The sequence below is a fragment of the Stegodyphus dumicola genome, chromosome 2, assembly GCF_044657685.1.
Source record: "Stegodyphus dumicola isolate Sdum_Otavi_A_Nest chromosome 2, ASM4465768v1".
Taxonomy (NCBI): Eukaryota; Metazoa; Arthropoda; class Arachnida; order Araneae; family Eresidae; genus Stegodyphus; species Stegodyphus dumicola.
Genome location: NC_140769.1, coordinates 57,209,700 through 57,228,971, shown reverse-complemented (window position 1 = coordinate 57,228,971; position 19,272 = coordinate 57,209,700). Strand labels below are relative to the sequence as shown.

The window sequence follows — 19,272 nt, the reverse complement described above, 5'->3', positions numbered from 1 at the left end:
TTTCTTCGCGTAAATATTTTATTAGTTTTAAAACATAGTTAAAATTTTCCGCTACTTAAATTTCTTTGTTATTTAGCACTGTGTTATTTACCTGATATTTTTGGAATATTTAAACACATCTGAGCTTGATTTTAATCATCCAGCTTTTCAACAACTTCTGCTCCGCATAGTAATTAATTCATCGTTTGAGTTATTATTTTAATAAGAGAAAATAAGCAAAAGTAACATTTTCATTATTATACAGGTGACTTGTTAGCGTCACATTATCGATTCGAAGTTCAAATTAAAGTCACGGAAGCATTTTGATGAAATAGAAAGTATGAATTAATTAATTCTGTCGCTAATCAAAATTATGCTCTGTTTATGGCTCAGCATTTTCTAATATTTTTTCATGAATTATGTATTCGTACACGTTTAAAAAGGTTATTTAATTATGAAGTAGATAATTGATAATATATGTGATAATGAGGGTTCACAAAGTGCTTTTTTTTTAACTAGCAAATTGCGAAATTTTTTACTGATGCCATGTGTTTTACTTTTGTCGGAAATACCTTCTAAACCCGAATCCAGAGTATGAAAGAAATCTAATTATCCTGTCTACAGATATTCGGAATTACGGCTAATTGAACTGACTGCTTTTTCTAGGTTGAATAAAATCAAGTTTGTTATTATTGTACTATGTTATTTTTAGTCTTGTTGATTTAAATTATATGCAAAAGTAATAAATAATACAGTAAATACTATTTGTTCAACAAACTGTAAGGCTATTATTATTTTATCTAACCAGTTATTTATAACTTCAGCTTGTACTATCACTTTTCCTCTTCGGTTCTGAACCAGAAGGCAAATTAGGTTAAGAATACTAAAGCTGAGGGCTCCTGGATTGTACGACAGAGCGTGTTTCTGCCTGCCAAGGCCACATTATTAGGTTTTCTAGCTCTTCTGCGATCATAACAAACTTTACTAATTTAAGATTAATAGATGAACTTCTGAATTATTTAGATCTTTAGTTAACTTTTAGTTAGCTTCAGTTATGAATAAAACAAAACCTTAAAGAATATTTGGCTAATCTTTGGAATATGGTAACAGGTAGTTTGGCAACATTTTGGTAAGGCGATAAAGGTTACTAGCTAGGACTTTCGCAGTGTACATGGATAAAGTCAAGAGTGTGCGCAATGCCATATTTGTGCAATTCTGGGATGTTTTTTTTAAGTGAAAATAGGTCGACGTGTACATAGATGATACCGTATATGTGCAATTCTTAAAAACGCGGCAAGCAGTGGGCGATTCTGCACTTTCTCCCAATTTCGCACCTAATCTTCGTCATGATTAAGCACTTTTGTTCCATAAAAGTTCTAGCATAAGCGTAATTCGGCTAGCAGATTGTTAGAAAAAATGTTGAGTAAAAAAAAAGAAAAAAAATGCCTTTACTTCGTGATAACAAAATGGCGTCCAAAACAAAACTAGCAGGTTGCTGTAGCAGGGTTGATCGCCAAATTTTCGCCAAAAAATCGTTAAGTTACCATCATCCGAAGATTAACCGAATAGTTTACTTCTAAATTAAACATTATGCACCAATTTACTGCTGCAAACATTAACCTAAGTAAGTACTTTAAGCGAGAGGCATGGTCAATAAAATGTTTCCAAATTTTTATCTCAAGAATGGTGGCATGAACTGCAAATTATAGAAGTCACAAAAAATGTATACCCTTGCTTGTCTTAAAAATTCACTTTTTTTAATGGTTTTTAATAACAAATTAAAATATATTTGCTAAACTAACACTCAACACCATATGTTTATATAAAAAAGTATAATTCAAGAATAACAATAATTTTTATTGCATTATTCAGATTTTTCATGACAAGGAAAGGAAATTTCATTAGTGGGAGGAACCAAACGATTTTGTGAGGGAAAGAATGTAACATGATGTAATGAGAAAAATAGTAATGAAACGTAAAGGTATTAGAAATTTGAAAGCATTTGGAAGAGCGAGATTGAAAAATTAGTATCATTAAGTAAACAAGAAAAATTATTAATGATGTGAAAGTTTTCAAAAGAACCCAGTTGATTAAATAAAGAAGCTTTACGGATAATTTTTGAAGATCATATTAAAATGTAATTAAGTGATCGCAGTACTTTGCTAAAAAAATTCTTTTTTCCTTTCGAAATTTAATTCATATTCCCTCACAAGAAATTTCATCGCTTTTTCAATTTGGCCAATATACACCAAAAGCAAGATACAATCAAACAATGCTAAATTTTAACACAATTGTTAAAATCGCATATGAGGTCTTAAGAATCAAAAAACGAATTTTACTGATAGGTGAAAAAAATGACTTAAATATTGAACTTATGGAGTAGTCGGGAAATTTTGTAATTGACAGTTTAAATAATTATTGGGTACGTGTCAGCTAAACGTCACTGTCGGCTTAGTATTCTGTTGATTAAATGTCTTGACAGTTAAGTGTCCCGTAGTAAATATCCTGATGACTAACTCTCTGTGTCGGCCAAATGTTCTGTCGGCTAACTGTCCGTGTCGGCTTAATGTCCTGTCGGCTAAGTGTCCGTGTCGACTAAATGTCCTGTCGGCTAACTGTCCGTGTTGGCTAAATGACCTGTCGGCTAAATATCCGTGTCGGCTAAATATCCTGTCGGCTAACTGGTGTCGGTTAAGTGGTTGTCGGCTAAGTGTCACGAACCCAAAATATATAACCTGGCGATCTTATTGCAACCGCTGTACCATGTAGTATTTTACGGTAAATTCAGTAATTCAAAACATTTGTAGGCTTGATGTGTTTACAACAATTTACGTTACTTAATGATCAATGGGACCTTATAACAAATGTGACGTTCATTTTAGTGAATTTTAAAATTGAATGAAGTGTTTGATAATAAATAATTTAATGAAATATGTTTCCCTTCTTTCTTTAGACACTCGACAAGGTAATTGCTATGTCGACGTCATGGGAGGACAATGCAGGAATCCTCTGGCTGTGCGGCTATCCAAAGTAGAATGTTGCTGTGGTGAGAACATGGGTAAAGGATGGGGCGAACAACCTTGTGAGACATGCCCCTTACCTGGATCAAGTAAGAATTCCATTAAAAATACTTTACTCCACTCTCTATTAAATTCTCCATTAAAAATAGTTTGCATAGAAAGGGAAATTTGAGAATGTGTGATATAGCAAAACAAAAATCTCACTATTTTCGTTCTTAAGGGATTATCGCATCTAGCGACGGTCTCTGCTAAACGGGACTTTTCTGAAAAACTTCTGGTAGCACTAGTTTAAACGGGAGGATTCCTAGAAAAAACAGCTCCGCTGGAAGCGAAGTCCCGCCTAGCTACGGAAACGATGTACCGGCTACGCGGAATTTTTTGAAACATCGTCGAAATTGGTTCGGCTGCAGCTCTGTCGCGGGTAGAGATCAACCAATCAGACGAAAGTTCTGCTTCTGAAGGATCACGTGATCCCAGTCTTGAGTGATAGTAGATTACTGTTTGGCGGTTAAGTCTTTTAGCAAGGAAAAATGGTAACCTAGTGGAACAGCCTTAAATATTGTAAATAAAATTTTGTAATTTAAATAGATGAACATTAAGGTATATGTTAATGGCAATGTTCGAAACGCAGGCTGGAGTGCCACATGTGGCTCTGGCACGAAGAATGTATTTATTTTGTTTTTAAATGTTAGAATACGTTTTCTTTTCTTGTTTGTATGTCTCATTTTTAAGTGTTAAATAAAAATTATTGCTGTGTTTCATCAATGGAGTTTGCTTCAAATTGCGAAAGAAGTATCACTGTCTTAATTATTTTGGAGGCACCGACTGAAACCGAATAATCGTGCGTATTTTTATTTTATTAGTTCATCACTGAACGTAATATTAGTGATACCAGATTATTACTTCCTGCTAATACTGAATAGCTTTAATTTACTGGATCACCTCTGAATTAGAGATTACTTCCTGTTAATATTGAATTGTCTTATTTTATTACCGTATTGGATATTATTTTTAATATTTAGTTGTCCAACGGTAGACATATACATTGCTGTATGTTGTTATTTTTATTTTAGTCACAATGAATGTGGTAGAGAGTATGAATTTCGTATAAATTAAATATCTCATTTTTGAGGTTTGCGTATTTAACAGAGTGCATTTAGTTCCGTAATTCCTGACTGCATTATTTAATTAAAATAATTGATTTGAGCTATTTTGAGGAAGTAAAAAGAACACAATGTTCAATAATTTTAAACGTAGAAACAATGTCTTACTAGGAAGAGCTCGTAAGGAAGATTTGCAAAATCTCGCGGCTGAACTGGGAGTTCATGTGACTGCAGATTTGAAAATAGTTGATTTAAAACAGAAAACTGTTGAAAGTAGAGATTATGATGAGGTATTCGTCAAAGGAGTATTAGACACAATAATACAAGAACGAAGAGAAAGGGAGGAAAGAGAAGAACGGAAAGGGAGGAAGGAAAGAAAAAATGCAGGAGGCAGGAATAAGCAGAAGAGCGGAGAAGGAAAGAACAGTTTGAATTACAGAGATTAAGACTTGAAGCAGAGACAAAGTCTTAATCTACCGCACATGTCCGGCCGAAAACGGAGCAGCGTTTCTTTATGCAGAAATTCGATGACAAGAAAGGAGATATCAGCCTACATTTGCTATTGTTTGAAAGGCATGTTCGCTTATGCGTCAAACTATAACGCTACCAGAGTATCAAGGACTCTAAAGAGACTACTATATTCTAAAGTATTCATTTATTTAATAAAGCATCACTCAGGTATATAACATGCAATTAATCTTCAATAAGCCTAACTAACTACAGAAACATGTTTACCTAATTCTATGAATTGCCCTGTTGCCACTCTCATGAAACCAAACTAACAAAAATTATTAGTGGCCAAAAGATAAAAGTAATAAGTATTGTAAAATTATAAGTATAAAATTAAAGTAAAGTAAATACAAACTACATTGTTTTGAAATCCAACATCCTCCCACCTTAAGTTGTTGGGAAACAACTTAACACATTAGAAATATTAAAGAAGAAATTAATGGAAAAACATAAAAGAACTGAATTAAAGTCCAAACATTTATAAAGTGTATAAGTCTAGTCTTTGGACAGGCTTCACTTCTTTTCCACTCCTAGTTTTTATAGATTTCATATCTTTTTGGCTGTTTTCCACTGAATAACCCTTCAACCCTAAAACAACCGTTGAGTCAGTCCAATAATGCTGTTCAACATGTTTCCATTGAAGCCCTTCCACAACAGATGCACACAAACGAGCTCCCACCATAGCAGCCATCAGCTCCAATCGAGGGATAGTCATGGGTTTTACAGAAGACACTCTAGCTTTGGCTGCTAAAAGATGAACTTGGACATTCTCCGATGTCTCCACACGAATGTAAACAGCTGTTGCGAAGGCCGAATGACTAGCATTACAAAGCGTATGAAGAGAAATGTTTTGTCTACTTAGATCAATTGAAAAACACCGTGATATGGTCACTTCCTTCAGCAAAGGAAGTTCTGAAAACCGGCTCATAAATTCTTTTATATTAGCGTTGACTTCAGAGTCTCAAGGTATGTTTTCTTTCCACATCTTTTGCAATAACAATTTGGGTATCAGCAAAACAGGACATAATATACCAACTGGATCGAGCACCTTATGAGTGACAGAAAGAATTATTCTTTTGGTTAAAGTTTTGAATTTATAGCTGTCTAACCAGTCCAGATTTATCATCAGCGTATCCTTGTTTCTATCCCATAAAAGTCCTAATACAGAAGTAAATGGTTCAGGACCATTATCATTAGTGTACTGCCAGCCTCTCAAATTGAATTTTCCCTCACTCAGTATGGCTTGAGACGTTTCAATGAAAGATAATATATCACGTGTATCATTTAAGCTCGTTACTAAATTATCAACATAGAAGCTCGAAAGAAGAATCTTAACATAATCTTGATTATATCTGGCATCATTCAAATATTTTCCCAAATGATAATCTAAGACTGCTCCCAAAAGAAAAGGGCTGCTCTTTACACTAAAGACCAATCTATTGTGTTGCATTACCTTAACTTCTTTACAGTCGCTATCATTCCACCAGAAGAATCTCAAATAGTTTCATTCTTCTGGCCGAACGCTCACTTGCAAAAAGGCCTTTTCAATATCTGCAATAACACCATTTTTAAATTCTCTAAATCTCAGAAGGAGACTTGGAATGAGTTCTAATAAACTGAGACCGGATTCTAGACACTGGTTCAAAGATGGAGATCCAATTTGCCTTGCAGACGCATCGAACACTGGACGTACTTTGGTAGTACCATGTCCCTTGACTACAGGTCGGTGAGGAAGAAAGTGCTGGTGTGAATCATGCACATCTGTGACATCATCTATTATTTTCAATTCAGTCCATTGCTTAAAGACATCATCATAGGTATTAAATAATTTTTCTGAATTCAGCTTTTTTGTTGAGACTTGAAGTCTTCTTATCGCTATATCTTTGTTGGTTGGGAGAGGCAAATGATCGTCTTTCCACGGCAAGGCAACTTTGTAACGCCCATCATCATTGATGAGTAGAGTCTCTTGAAAATATTTCTTCGTAAGAAATTCCTTTTCCTTTCGTGATTTTACTTCGACTGGATCAGATATTCCTAAGATGTCTAAGGAAAAAAAGTCAGAAATATTGGCATCTTTCACAAACATTGTTACAATCGTCATCGCCGTATCTTCGCTTTCATCATTCACTGATGTTTTACCAATCAATGTCCAGCCCAGGTAAGTTTCTATGGCTACAATACCACTAGAAAGTACTATTTTTCTGTCGGTGAAAAGTCGACCAGCCACATCTGCACCAATTAAAAGATCAATAGGCCCTGATAAATCTTCAGTGTCATAAAATGGTATATTCATGGACCTGAGCTCTTTAATCCATGGCCCATTTAAGGCAGAAGGTACAGCATCACAAATTGTACCTTGCTCATAAATATCAAAAGTACAAGTAAAATTATCGTCTAAACTCTTTAGCTTAATTCTGTAGACATTATGCACATTTTCAGGTGTTCGTTCTCCTCCAAAAAGGGCGTGGCTTTAAATCTGTTGTCTAGAAGGTATCAGGCCTAGAAAAGAAATTAAATCCTTCCTTAAATACGCTTTTTGAGATCCTGTGTCATATAAAGCTCGAACACAAAGTGTACAATTATTTCCAATTATTTTTACTTTCAGGGTTTGCAAAAGTACTTGTGGTGTGTTGCTCACGCCAGAAAGATGTACAGAACTTTCTTCCTTGCTAGTTTCTTTTTCAATGCTGTTTAACATAGGCTTTTTAACATTTGTTTTATTTTTAAGCAATTCTAAACACATAATTACGCTGTGATTTTTATGGCAAATTGCACATTTAATAGAACTCCTGCATTTATTTGCACAATGACCAGCCTTTAAACAGCGAAAGCAGTGTTTTTATCTTTTAAGAGTTTTTGCCTCTCTGAAAATGTCATTTTTTGAGCCTTAAAACAATTAAATGAATCATGTTTTCCGCTGCAAAACACGCACTTCTTAGCGGAAGAATCAGTACTCATTAAACTTGCTGCCGTTGATGGTCGATCGTGAACAGTTTTAATAGATTTAATCTCACAGGTCACTTCGTTCTTCAAACCAAAACCAGCCATAGCTAAACGTTCTTTGGATTCTACTTCTGATTTCAAAAATTTTAATAAACTGTCCAGTCTACATTTAGGGTCTGGACCATGGTCAACATTTTCACTTCTTTGATAGGCTCTTAAAAAATCCTCAGGCAAGCAAGATTCAACTAAAGGATAAAGTAATGCAGCACTTATATCTGTAGTGACGCCAAGGGTTTCCAGAGCCCGAATTTGTTGTTCCAAATTATCATATAATGCACATAAGTTATTACAGGAATTACTACAATTTGCATTTTTCAGGACCAATTTCAACAATTCTTTCACATAAACTTCCACTTGCAAGTCATTTCGACCAAAACGAGCCTTCAAACATTCTATGGCCTTGGGATAATTAGCAGATGTTGGAGGAAAACTTTCTATAACCTCCCTTGCACGCGAACCCTCAACAGTCGCTTGTAATAAATATTGAAATTTATCACTATCTGAAATCGTAGTATCTTTGTTAATTTTTTCAAATTGACTCCAAAAAAATAACCATTCCTTAATTTCACCATCAGATTTTCGTAATTCAAACTTTGGAAGTTTAAATGTACGCTTACATACATTCTCATTAACAGATTCATTCAAAATTAAATTTGAAGTACTTACATTTTGTAGATTCTGAAGAATATCTTTCACTTTAGTTTCGATTCTAACGGCCTTGTCACGATAATCTTCAATAATATCGAATTCTTCTTCAATTTCGTTTCCGGCAGTGTGCTAAAATAACGTACGTGCGTATCTTCCAACGTTGAACTTTCGAAACAAAAACATTAAGCTCTGACTGTAATTCAGAAGAATTTATCTCACTTTTCTTTAAAATTTCTTCTGAAACATTGAAGGATTTTGTAAAAGCAGCTATGTGAATCTTCTTTTCAAGTTTAATAGCTTCTTTAGCTTCCATTTTTATACTTTAGAATTCCAAATTAACGTCTCTTATGTCCCGCCGAGGGTACCACTAAAGTGTTCGCTTATGCGTCAAACTATTACGCTACCAGCGTATCAAGGACTCTAAAGAGACTACTATATTCTAAAGTACTCATTTATTTAATAAAACATCACTCAGGTATATAACATACAATTAATCTTCAATAAGCCTAACTAACTACGGAAACATGTTTACCTAATTCTATGAATTGCCCTGTTGCCACTCTCATGAAACCAAACTAACAAAAATTATTAGTGGCCAAAAGATAAAAGTAATAAGTATTGTAAAATTATAAGTATAAAATTAAAGTAAATAGAAACTACATTGTTTTAAAATCCAACAAGGCAAACAGAATGGGCTCAAACTGATAAAGAAGAATTTGTCCCTCATTTACTAGGACTATTTCCTTACGAGTGTGTGTGTGTGATTATGGCAAAGCCTCGAGGCCTATCTGCCTAAGGGGAGGGATGCCTTCGTTGAGGACTTTCTAAGGGAAACTCGCTCGTATACACGTTATACATGTGGAAAACCACGAAAATGCCCATGCAGCCAGCCCGTTTGTGGGATTCGCCTGGAAACGTTTAGGCAGAAATTTATGAAACCGCGGACCGAACTACCAGTGTTCAGCGACTTTACCGTTCGGCCGCTGGTGGGCCGTACTTTCTTACGAAGTAACACAGAGAACCCTCCGATTCTAAAGAATATGAACACGTGAAGAATTTATTGTTAAGATGGTTTAAGTTAAGCCTGGAAACGTTTAGGCAGAAATTTATGAAACATCAAAAGAGTACCGAATCCACATGGGTGGATTTCAACTATGAAATTCAAAATTATTGCAAAGAAAGGGTGACTGGTCTAGGAGTTGAGACTTTTGATCAGTTGTTAGATTTGATGGTGATTGACCAACTTAAATGTCGAGTTCCTCACGAAATTCGAGATCATTTTCTTGATGAGTGGGTAAAGATGATTTCATCTAAAAAATTAGCTTAAAACTTGATGCCTATGAAAACGTTCGCGGAAATTTTCAAAAAAGTCCTGTAGTGGATCGGCAGAAAGAAATATACAATGCACTAACTCAAAGTAAAGTGAGTTCAGATAATAAAAATAAAACTGAAAAAAAAAAACGTCATCAGGATTTAATTCGCGAATCTGGTTCCTTAGACCTAGAAGTCCACGTCCAGATGATAAATATGAAAAACGACAGACTCCACAATGTTATCAGTGTGGATCCTATCAACATTTAAGATCCCAATGTCCAAAACGTAAAAATAGTACTCAATCTTCTGCTAATTTTAACAGAATTAGTGCAAAACCAGAGGATAAATTTCTATTACTTATACTAGTATGGGTTACGTAAATGGTCATAAAATTCCTATATTAAGGGATTCAGGTGGTAGTATTGATATAGTTTGTCGCAAATACATCACGCCGGAAATGCTGACAGGTGAAAATGTGCGGGTGCAACAGCCATTAGATTTGAATCTAACCTGTTTACCACTGGCTGACGTAGAACTAAATTGCGATCTTGGGCGAGTAATAACTAAGGCTGCCATTATTAGAAATGAACTCGGCAAAGAAAGGTATTTATTAAGCAATCGAACTTTTGCACTGTTGAATAAACAAAGAAAGGAACCTGATAGTCGTCCTCACCAGGTTAATGCCGTTTCTACTAGAGCTCACAAAGGAAAAGAGAAATAGCTGAAGAGAAGATCTTGAAACCGCTGAAAGAAGAAAATAAAGCACCCAGAGATGTCTTGAAGAAGAAGTTAAATTACAGGAATTAAATACGGAAGATGAAGCTCTTATGAAATTCGTAAACATTTACTCAAAAGAAGTTACACAACTTCAGCTTACTGTTAAGGAACTGTCTAAAATCGTCAAGATGTTAAAGAAGGTACATGCAAAAATGAGAACTATAGTCTGACAAGAAGAGCTTTTTGTTAAAAAAACGACAGATAAAATGGAGTTTTAAAGACAGCTTGTAGTATCAGGACTTGTATTTCTTTTAATATACTTGGCAAGCGTGACGTGTCCTGATTAGACAGTGAGTTTGACTTCAAACTATGTCCTATGGAGTATAACAAGGATGACAAGATAAGAAGGGTTAAATTGCCCTTTATTTTCCACGATATTGCAGGCGCTCCCGCACTTCAGGATACAAAAACCAACCACATATGTGTTCTGAACGTAAAAATATAAAAACTGCTGACTAACTAAAAATAAGAGTTAACTTGAGTGCTCTACACAAATGACTAACGCTAAGACTGTCCTTTTAAATTACTACGCACGTAGTACGCAAACTGCGAGAAACTACAATATGTCTTTAGCTTTCAAGAGGATTAAAACCTCTGGCCTTAAAGGCAGACAGCAACTGATTGAAACTCGCGTGAAAGTATGGTCGTAAGAAGGCTCACTCTCTCCCTAACTCTGCTCTTGGCAAAAAGCCACAACTTAAATAGTTGGACATTAGGAAGTACAGTTTGCATAAACAAATTCACGCGTTAAATTCTGGCCGGAAGTGAAAAATAAGAGAGGACAGTACAGTTTTAAAATAAAATAAATGTTAGTAAAACTTAAGACCCTTACAGTAGTTATACCTGAAAAACTCAAGCCGTCAATTATGAAAATATGCCATGAAGGAACTTCGGGTCATTTGGGTGTCAAAAAGACCAAAGACGGACTGGCTAGACATTTTTATTGGACGAGGTGTTACAAAGAAACCCGAAGATTTTGTAAAAACCCTATGATGCTTGTCAGCGCGCTGGGAAGGGAAATGACAAAAAGGAGGCTCCAATAACGTTAGTACCAGTCATTTCCAAAATATTCACTAAAATAAATGTCGATGCTATTGGTTCGCTACATATTTCAAAGACTGGAAAAAATATATTATTACAGCACTGTGTATGTCGTCCAAATATCCAGATGCTGTTGCGGTGACAGACATTTCTTCGCCATCTGTTATTGATGCTTTCTTACAGATTTTTAGTCGTATGGATTTCCCAAAAGTGATCCAAACAGATCAGGAGGTCTCTTTTGTCAGTGCTGACAGTAGAATTTTTGGAGCGTTTCGGCATTAAACATGTTAGATGCTCTGTGTATCATCCGCAGTCCATAGAACGCTAAAAAGTGTGTTAAGAGTCGTATGTATAGGAGCGACTTCAGATTGGGAGAACTATCTACCATCAGTTATTTTTGCTCGCAGAACTGTCACACACGAAAGCACTGGTTTTACACCAGTAGAGCTAGTTCATGGAAAAACCTACGAACACCACTCACTTTACTTTATGACCAGTGGCTAGAACCGACTGAAGAAAGTAGTAATGGTGTCAGTTACGTTTTCAAACTTATTAATCGAAGGAAGAAATGCCAAGAACTTGCCGTGAAAACCATGAAAGAAGCTCAACAACGGAGAAAAACGTAATACGATCGAAACGCAGTGAAAAGAGAATTTGCTAAAGGAGATTTAGTTCTTGTTTTATCTGCGAATCATCAAAATAAACTAGACGTACAATGGAAAGGACCTGGACAAATAGAGCAGAAAATTTCAGAAACCAATTATATTGTAAGTTTCGAGGAACAAAATGATCCAAATCAAGTATATTACATTAGCATGCTTAAACCATATTACAAAAGACCAGAAATGATAAATATGATAACTGAAGTGGAAGACTTAGAAATAAACATACCTCATTTACCTTCGAAAATCCAAGTATATTAAATTTCTCGGACATCATAGAGGAGAATGAACTCTAGAAAAGGTTGAAACCCGAGCAAATAGAAGATTTACGAAAAGTTTTACGGAAATATTCTGGTTGTTTTTCAAATAATCCTGGACTAAGAAACTTAGTTTGTCACGATATTGAGCTATTAAATAACGAACCAATACAAATAAAGCCATGCAGACTGTCACCCCGACAGACTGAAATTCTCAAAAAGGAAATTCAGAAAATGCTCGATCTCAAAATTATATACAATATCTCTTAGCGTATGTAACCAAGTTTATAATTTATTTTATTATTTAATGTATGCTCAACTGATGTATTTGAACGTTCTCCATTTTCTTTCTATTTAAATGTGTAAGAGTATTTGTTTAAAACTCAAAAGTTTTGTCCTGAAGTTTGTTAACTTATGAGAGAAGGTACCTTTTCTCTTCAAGTAAATGAGAAAGCCGAGCTTATAAACTTTCGAATTTTACAGAAATTTTCCCTTCGGAAAAAGTCTCTCCGTTGGGGAAGAGGTTGTAACAGCTTTAAATATTGTTATTAAAATCTTGTAATTTAAAATAAATAATTTAAATAGATGAACATTAAGATATATGTTAATGGCAATGTTTGAAACGCAGGCTCGAGTGCCACGTGTGGCTCCCACACGAAGAATGAAGAATGTATTTATTTTTATTTTAAAATGTTAGAATACGTTTTCTCTTCTTGTTTGTATGTCGATTTCTTGAGTGTTAAATAAAAATTATTGCTGTGTTCCATCAATGGAGTTCTATCAAATTGCAAAAGAAGTATCACAATAGCTACGGAGGTTTCGTGGAAATGTGCGGGTTCTGAGAATTGTCCCTTTCGACGTCCAGACCCTCGTAGCGGAAACATATGTAATTGGGACTTTAGGAAGTTGACATTTTCCTTAAGATTTTGTTTTATTCACTGCAAGAAATAATTGTGGAAAACTTCGCTGAATCGATACTGCAAAGCGAATTTCTGTTTAAGTAAATATGAATTCATCTTTTTCCAATAAAATTTGCTTTACTTCACATTATTATACAGGAAGTATCACAATAGCTACGGAGGTTTCGTGGAAATGTGCGGGTTCTGCGAATTGTCCCTTTCGACGTCCAGACCCTCGTAGCGGAAACATATGTAATTGGGACTTTAGGAAGTTGACATTTTCCTTAAGATTTTGTTTTATTCACTGCAAAAAATAATTGTGGAAAACTTCGCTGAATCGATACTGCAAAGCGAATTTCTGTTTAAGTAAATATGAATTCATCTTTTTCCAATAAAATTTGCTTTACTTCACATTATTATACAGGAATATAGCGCTGTATGGAAACAATTTTGTTTCTTTTAAATGTTATTTCACAGCATTTTAAGTGTCACTAGTGTTAGCGAGCCTTTTCCCCGGTCCTTTGAGATAATAAGCTTCACTTTGAATGAATAATTTTAAAAGTTTAATGCTCAGGATGACCTAAGCTCTTGCCTAAATTTTTAGACTGAGTAATTACAATATAAAATAAGCGAAGATTTATTATGACTTCAGCTCGAAGTACAGAATTAGCGCAAATAACTTCTGCTTCTTTCGAAATAGAAAGACAGCGATTATTCAATTATTTACAAGTTAAAAGTTTAAATTTAGGTGTTGAAAGCTTTGCTATTCCAATGCTGTTCATGAAATTTTCAAGTCAAAGAAAACAGACTAACTGTCAGCATTTGTGCTAACGGCCACACTATAACAGAAGAACTTCATTCTTCGAATTCTGCTACACTTCTCACTTAAACTTAGATTCTTAGCATCTTAAAAACTCCTCTCAATTACCCATTCTAGTGGAGTAATGGAAAAAGAAGATAGATTTTAATATGCGATACACTGCGTTATTTAAAATACTTGAAAAATTTCATAGTTTTTCTTATTCATTCTTCGTTTAATCACAATTTTCGTACAAACATCGAGCCCTGTAAGCTGCAATATTTATACCAATGAAAACTGAAACTGAAATTTTAAAGAAATTTAAAAATGGCCGAACGTAATTAAGAACTGCAATGGAATACATTATTCGTCTTCACTACATTTTTGCAAAGTAAAGGCAAGATTTAAAGGCTTTCTAAAGATCAGAATCATCACAATGAGAAACAGCTTGGCTTTAGAACGCAATTAACTGGCTTTAGAATGCGATCAATTTATTAAATTTGCTGTCTAAAAATGGTTGAAGTAATTTCGTTCAGAAATATTTAGAAAATCAGTTCTCAACAAGCAGCGGTCAGTTAGATTGTTTCAAATACGTATTTCCACAGAAATGGTGTTCCACTGTTATGTGATAAAATGTCTACAAAAATGTTTGTATTAAAAAGATTTTTTGTTGCTGTTGTTTTAATTTACTTTTCCCCGATAAATTCACACTTGCATAACTCAAACTAAATCTCATATGTCATCTCGTGTAGACTTACTTTTTAGTGTTAGTAACAGTAGTAAACGTTGTTGAAAATTTTATAGAATATCAACAACAACAGTGGTGCTTCGTTCTAATGCTAATATCTAGAAGATGTTGCTAATATCTATCTAGCTAATATCTAGTTCTATCTATCTACGTTTGGCTTTTTGCTAGTGAAATAGACTGAATCATGTAAACAATTAAAGCAGATATTTATTCAATACAATTTTTCACTTGTTATCGCTGCCAGACATACGAAGAAGCTCTACGATTCTTATGCTAATTAACCACCTAAGCACCATTAAAGACATCTAAGCAGTTATTACGATTTTAATCTTTACTTATAACTTCTTCTTTCCGTATTCCTCACCAGAACGAAAATTAGATTTTCGAGTATATAAGCAGAGGGTTTTTAATCTTAGAGAGAGAGAGTTTATGTCATTTGCGACGTACTGCTAGAATTCAGCCAGCTTTCTAGAAGTGATTTTTATCACAGCTGATATTTTTAAGACAGTAAGACAGTTGAGCCAGCTAGTTAGTTTATTGAATGGGTAGTCTTAGACTACTTTATTCAACGTTTAAATTTATTTGACTGTTATTACTTAATTTAAGTCGCCACGAGAGGTTGTTTGCCTGTAGCACAAGTAGTGACTTTTATGTTAAAATTTCAAATTAAATAAAAAAGTTATTTAAAACATTCTAAAGTTCTTGTCATACTACTTCAGACTTAGCGATAACTCACTAACTTATCTAATAGGGTTGTTAGACTTAACCTAGTTTTCAGATAAATAGCAACTTTATAATGTTATAGATATTTAAGAAATTTATTTAATAATTCTTAGAGGATTATGATTTATATTTTGCCTGCTGTAACTTTATTAATGAACTTTCTATTATTCTAAACTAAACAATTTTCTGTTATCCCACAGAGGCACACAGCCAGCTCTGCACAGCCGGTAACTTGACAATCAACGAATGTGATCTGAGAAGAGATCTTTGCGAAAATGGCCGTTGCATCGATACACCATCTTCTTACAGATGTGATTGCAACAGGGGTTACAGAGGCCAGAATAATGACAAAAAATGTGTTGGTAAGTCAGTAATTTGTTCTTAAATTTTTATATTAATACAGAAAAAGAGTAATGAATGCGAATTAGATGTAAGCAGTAATCAGCAATATTGAGGAAATGTTACTATTTCCCGATTTCGCCGTGATATCTATTTAGTTAATGTTAGTTTGTTTACATTATTTGTCAAAAAATATATCATTTTCAATGTAGTAAAGTGATAAAATGATTAGTGATATTGTTCTTTGGGCTGAAATTTCAAGCCTTTAACTATTAAAAACTCTGTACAAAGTAATTAAAAAGGCCTTAGCACATTTAAAGGATTAATCCTGGAAAATGTATAAACACTGAAGATGAAGTTTATTGCCAGCGGATAATATAAATCAAAAGAGTTTTTTTTTATTTTAACCTTACCTTTCTTTGTTATTAAACATATTGTCACCACAAAAGTTAACTTAAATTTTGAAAATGTTTTGATGTCTTTCAGATTTCTCATTTTCGCTGAAATATCTTTTGGCAAGATTTATAGGACATTTCTTCAGTACAATAATATTATTTAAAGAGGAATTTAAACACGAAAACGCATAAAAGGAATGTTTCAGTAAATAAATTAAGAGAAACGGTCCAATCTGATAGACAAACCACCCAGTTCTAGTTGAATATTAGACGTGTTTCGAGAAGCGGAAGGTTCACACACTTAAATCTGGCAATAATACGATGAAAGCTTTTTTTAATTGCTAGAACAATATCTGTAAATTTCGTCATTGCTTAAGATTTTTTTTCAAGGTAGAGTTTAATGTATTCAAGAAATTTTAAGCATATTCCATAATTTGTATAGCTTACAACAGGACAATTCCGAAGTGCTTAGAATTGAATGACATATATGGAAACTCTTAAAGCAACACTGTTACCTCAAATATGTCGGTATCACAGGAAAAAGTACATAGTGCCAGTGTGTGTATAAATAACTTATATCCCAAATCTGATCATTCTTAATAGAGGCGGTACTGATAAATCTTCATTATTCCAAAATCTGTAAGGTATATAACAAAAGAGTAGTGCTTGTAGAGATTATTAAGAATCTGTTATAACAAAACCATCAAAAAGACACTGAAACTCTTAATCTAGATAAATGTTTGTCATAAGGTCAACAATGCACTGGTGTGCAAAAATTAAGGACGAAGTCGAAAAATTAGCATATCAGCTGAACGAAGAGGCAGAGCGGACAGAAAGACCAATCAGGAGATTAAGTAAGGTGATGTACGGTAGCACATGCGCAGATATGCAGGTAGACGTAATGGGGGAGTGTCTGAGTAGTATAAAGCATGTTGTCGGTGTAAGATCAGTATTTCTGGCAAAGAGATTGCACGCCGTATAGCAGTTAAAATCACACCGAGTTGCTGCCTCAGCGAGAAATGGCGAATAATCAATCTGTTAGACGACATCTGGATGCTTTTACCCGAGGTCGAATCATTGGGAAGTTGGAGGAAGGCCGCAGTGTGACAAGTGTGGCTGCAGAGTTCGGAATTGCTCACAGCATCGTTTCAGGACTTTGGAGGCAATTTCAAACTACAGGAACAGCTATCCAGGGGTTTAGTAGTGGTCGTCCACGAGGAACCACACCCGCAGATGACCGGTATATTGCCTTACAGGCCAGAAGAAACAGGCGGCAGATAGCGGGAGAAATCGCTAGGAACACGACACAGGCGACTGGATGACCGATATCGCGTTTTACCGTGGCTAGAAGACTGCACGGTGGTGGTCTGTTTGCAGGACGCCCTGTACGGTGTGTACCTCTAACGCCTGCCCATCGGAGAAGGCGTTCTCTGTGGTGCCGGGAACACCGGAATCGGAGAGACAATGAATGGGGACGAGTACTCTTTACAGATGAGAGCAGATTCAGTCTGAGTAGTGATTCTCATCGCATACTCATCTGGAGAGAGCGGGGAAGCCGCAATCATCCCTCGAACATCATTGAAAGGGACAGGTATGGAGGTGGCAGTGTTTTCGTTTGGGCAGGCATCATGCTTGGTAGTCGTACAGAACTTCACATCTTCGACGCAGGTTCAGTCAACGGGACCCGTTATTGTAACGAGATTCTTCTTCCATATGTGTGTCTTTTTAGATGCGCTATGGGTCCGCAGTTTCTTTTCATGGACGACAATGCACCATGTCATTGCACAGTAGCTGCCGAACAGCTCTTAGAGAGTGAGGATATTGAACGTATTGATTGGCCGGCACGATCTCCGGATCTCAATCCCATAGAGCATGTATGGGATTTTCTAGGCAGACGCTTGGCAGCTCGTACCTTACCACCAGTAACGATTCCGGAGCTTCGAATGGCGCTGCAAGACGAATGGGCAGCAATGCCTCAACAACTCATTGACACCCTCATTCTCAGCATGGACAGACGCTGTGAAACCTGCCTAGCAGTCAGGGGAGATCATATCCCCTATTAAAGACCGGATGTTTCTTGCTGGACACCCATCACAGGGATGTTTCGGCCTTCAGTCGCATTGCGCTCCATGCTACTTTTTCAATAAAGCTTCTTTTTATCCCTCTGATTTCTCTTTTAGTAAGTGTTGCTTACATTACTCATGTCCTTACGTATTGGTGATCTTACGGTATTAAATGTGTTGATTTGGAAAGCTTTTGTACAAAGTTATATTGAAAAAACCGTCTTGTCCTTAATTTTTGCATACCAGTTTATATCCACGAATGTGTTGTACGTTTGTGGTTTCAATAGATCTTCTAAACAAACAAGTTCAAAAGAACTTGATAAGTTATCTTGCTTCAAGTGATATTTAACTGAAGATTATGCATAGATTTTTGAGGGATATTCCTGTTATCCTGAGTCTCTAACATCAGAGCTTACAATATCGTTTTGCTACTGATAGTTCGGTTTTAATTGAAGCTCACAGCCGTGGCTCTTGCATCTCTCTTGCTCCTCCTGTGCAAATCTGACGAGACTTTCGAATGGCTGGATCTTAATTGCAACTATTTTGCAAAGATACTGCAGTTATTGATATACATTTATCTAGTATTTGAGTCTGGGTGTATTGGATTGGCTGCTAGCCTTTGTTACTCAAAATACGATTAGTACTGAGCTATACTGTTATCAGAACATAAAAGACAAACTATGTTATTTCATATCTAGGCTTGTCAATATCGAACAAGTTAATATTGCTGCATTTCTAATTACCCATTTTCCAACTGAAGCGTTCTTAACTAAATGCAAAATCTAAATTTGATATATCAGAAATTTATTTTCCGACGAAAATTATCAGGCCGCTATGAAATCAAACTTTGAGCATATAGAAGGAAACGAAACAAAAACTGAGACGATGTTGCTAAATTAATTATCTAAGAAAACCGAAATTTTATCAGATGTAACGATACTGCTTATACTGTTTTAACAAATTTATGTTTAGAAGTATATGTCTAAGATCAA

General features: G+C 35.2%; 1 protein-coding gene across 2 annotated transcripts in view; it reads left to right on the top strand.

Moving 5' to 3' along the window:
- Positions 1-19,272, top strand: part of LOC118189594 (fibrillin-1-like) — a 791,047-nt gene that overhangs the window by 544,530 nt on the left and 227,245 nt on the right. For both annotated transcript variants that reach the window (XM_085810675.1, XM_085810674.1), the window contains exons 9-10: positions 2,933-3,088; positions 15,684-15,845. In XM_085810675.1, the coding sequence (XP_085666801.1) occupies positions 2,933-3,088; positions 15,684-15,845 (318 nt within the window). The remainder of the gene's footprint in view (positions 1-2,932; positions 3,089-15,683; positions 15,846-19,272) is intronic.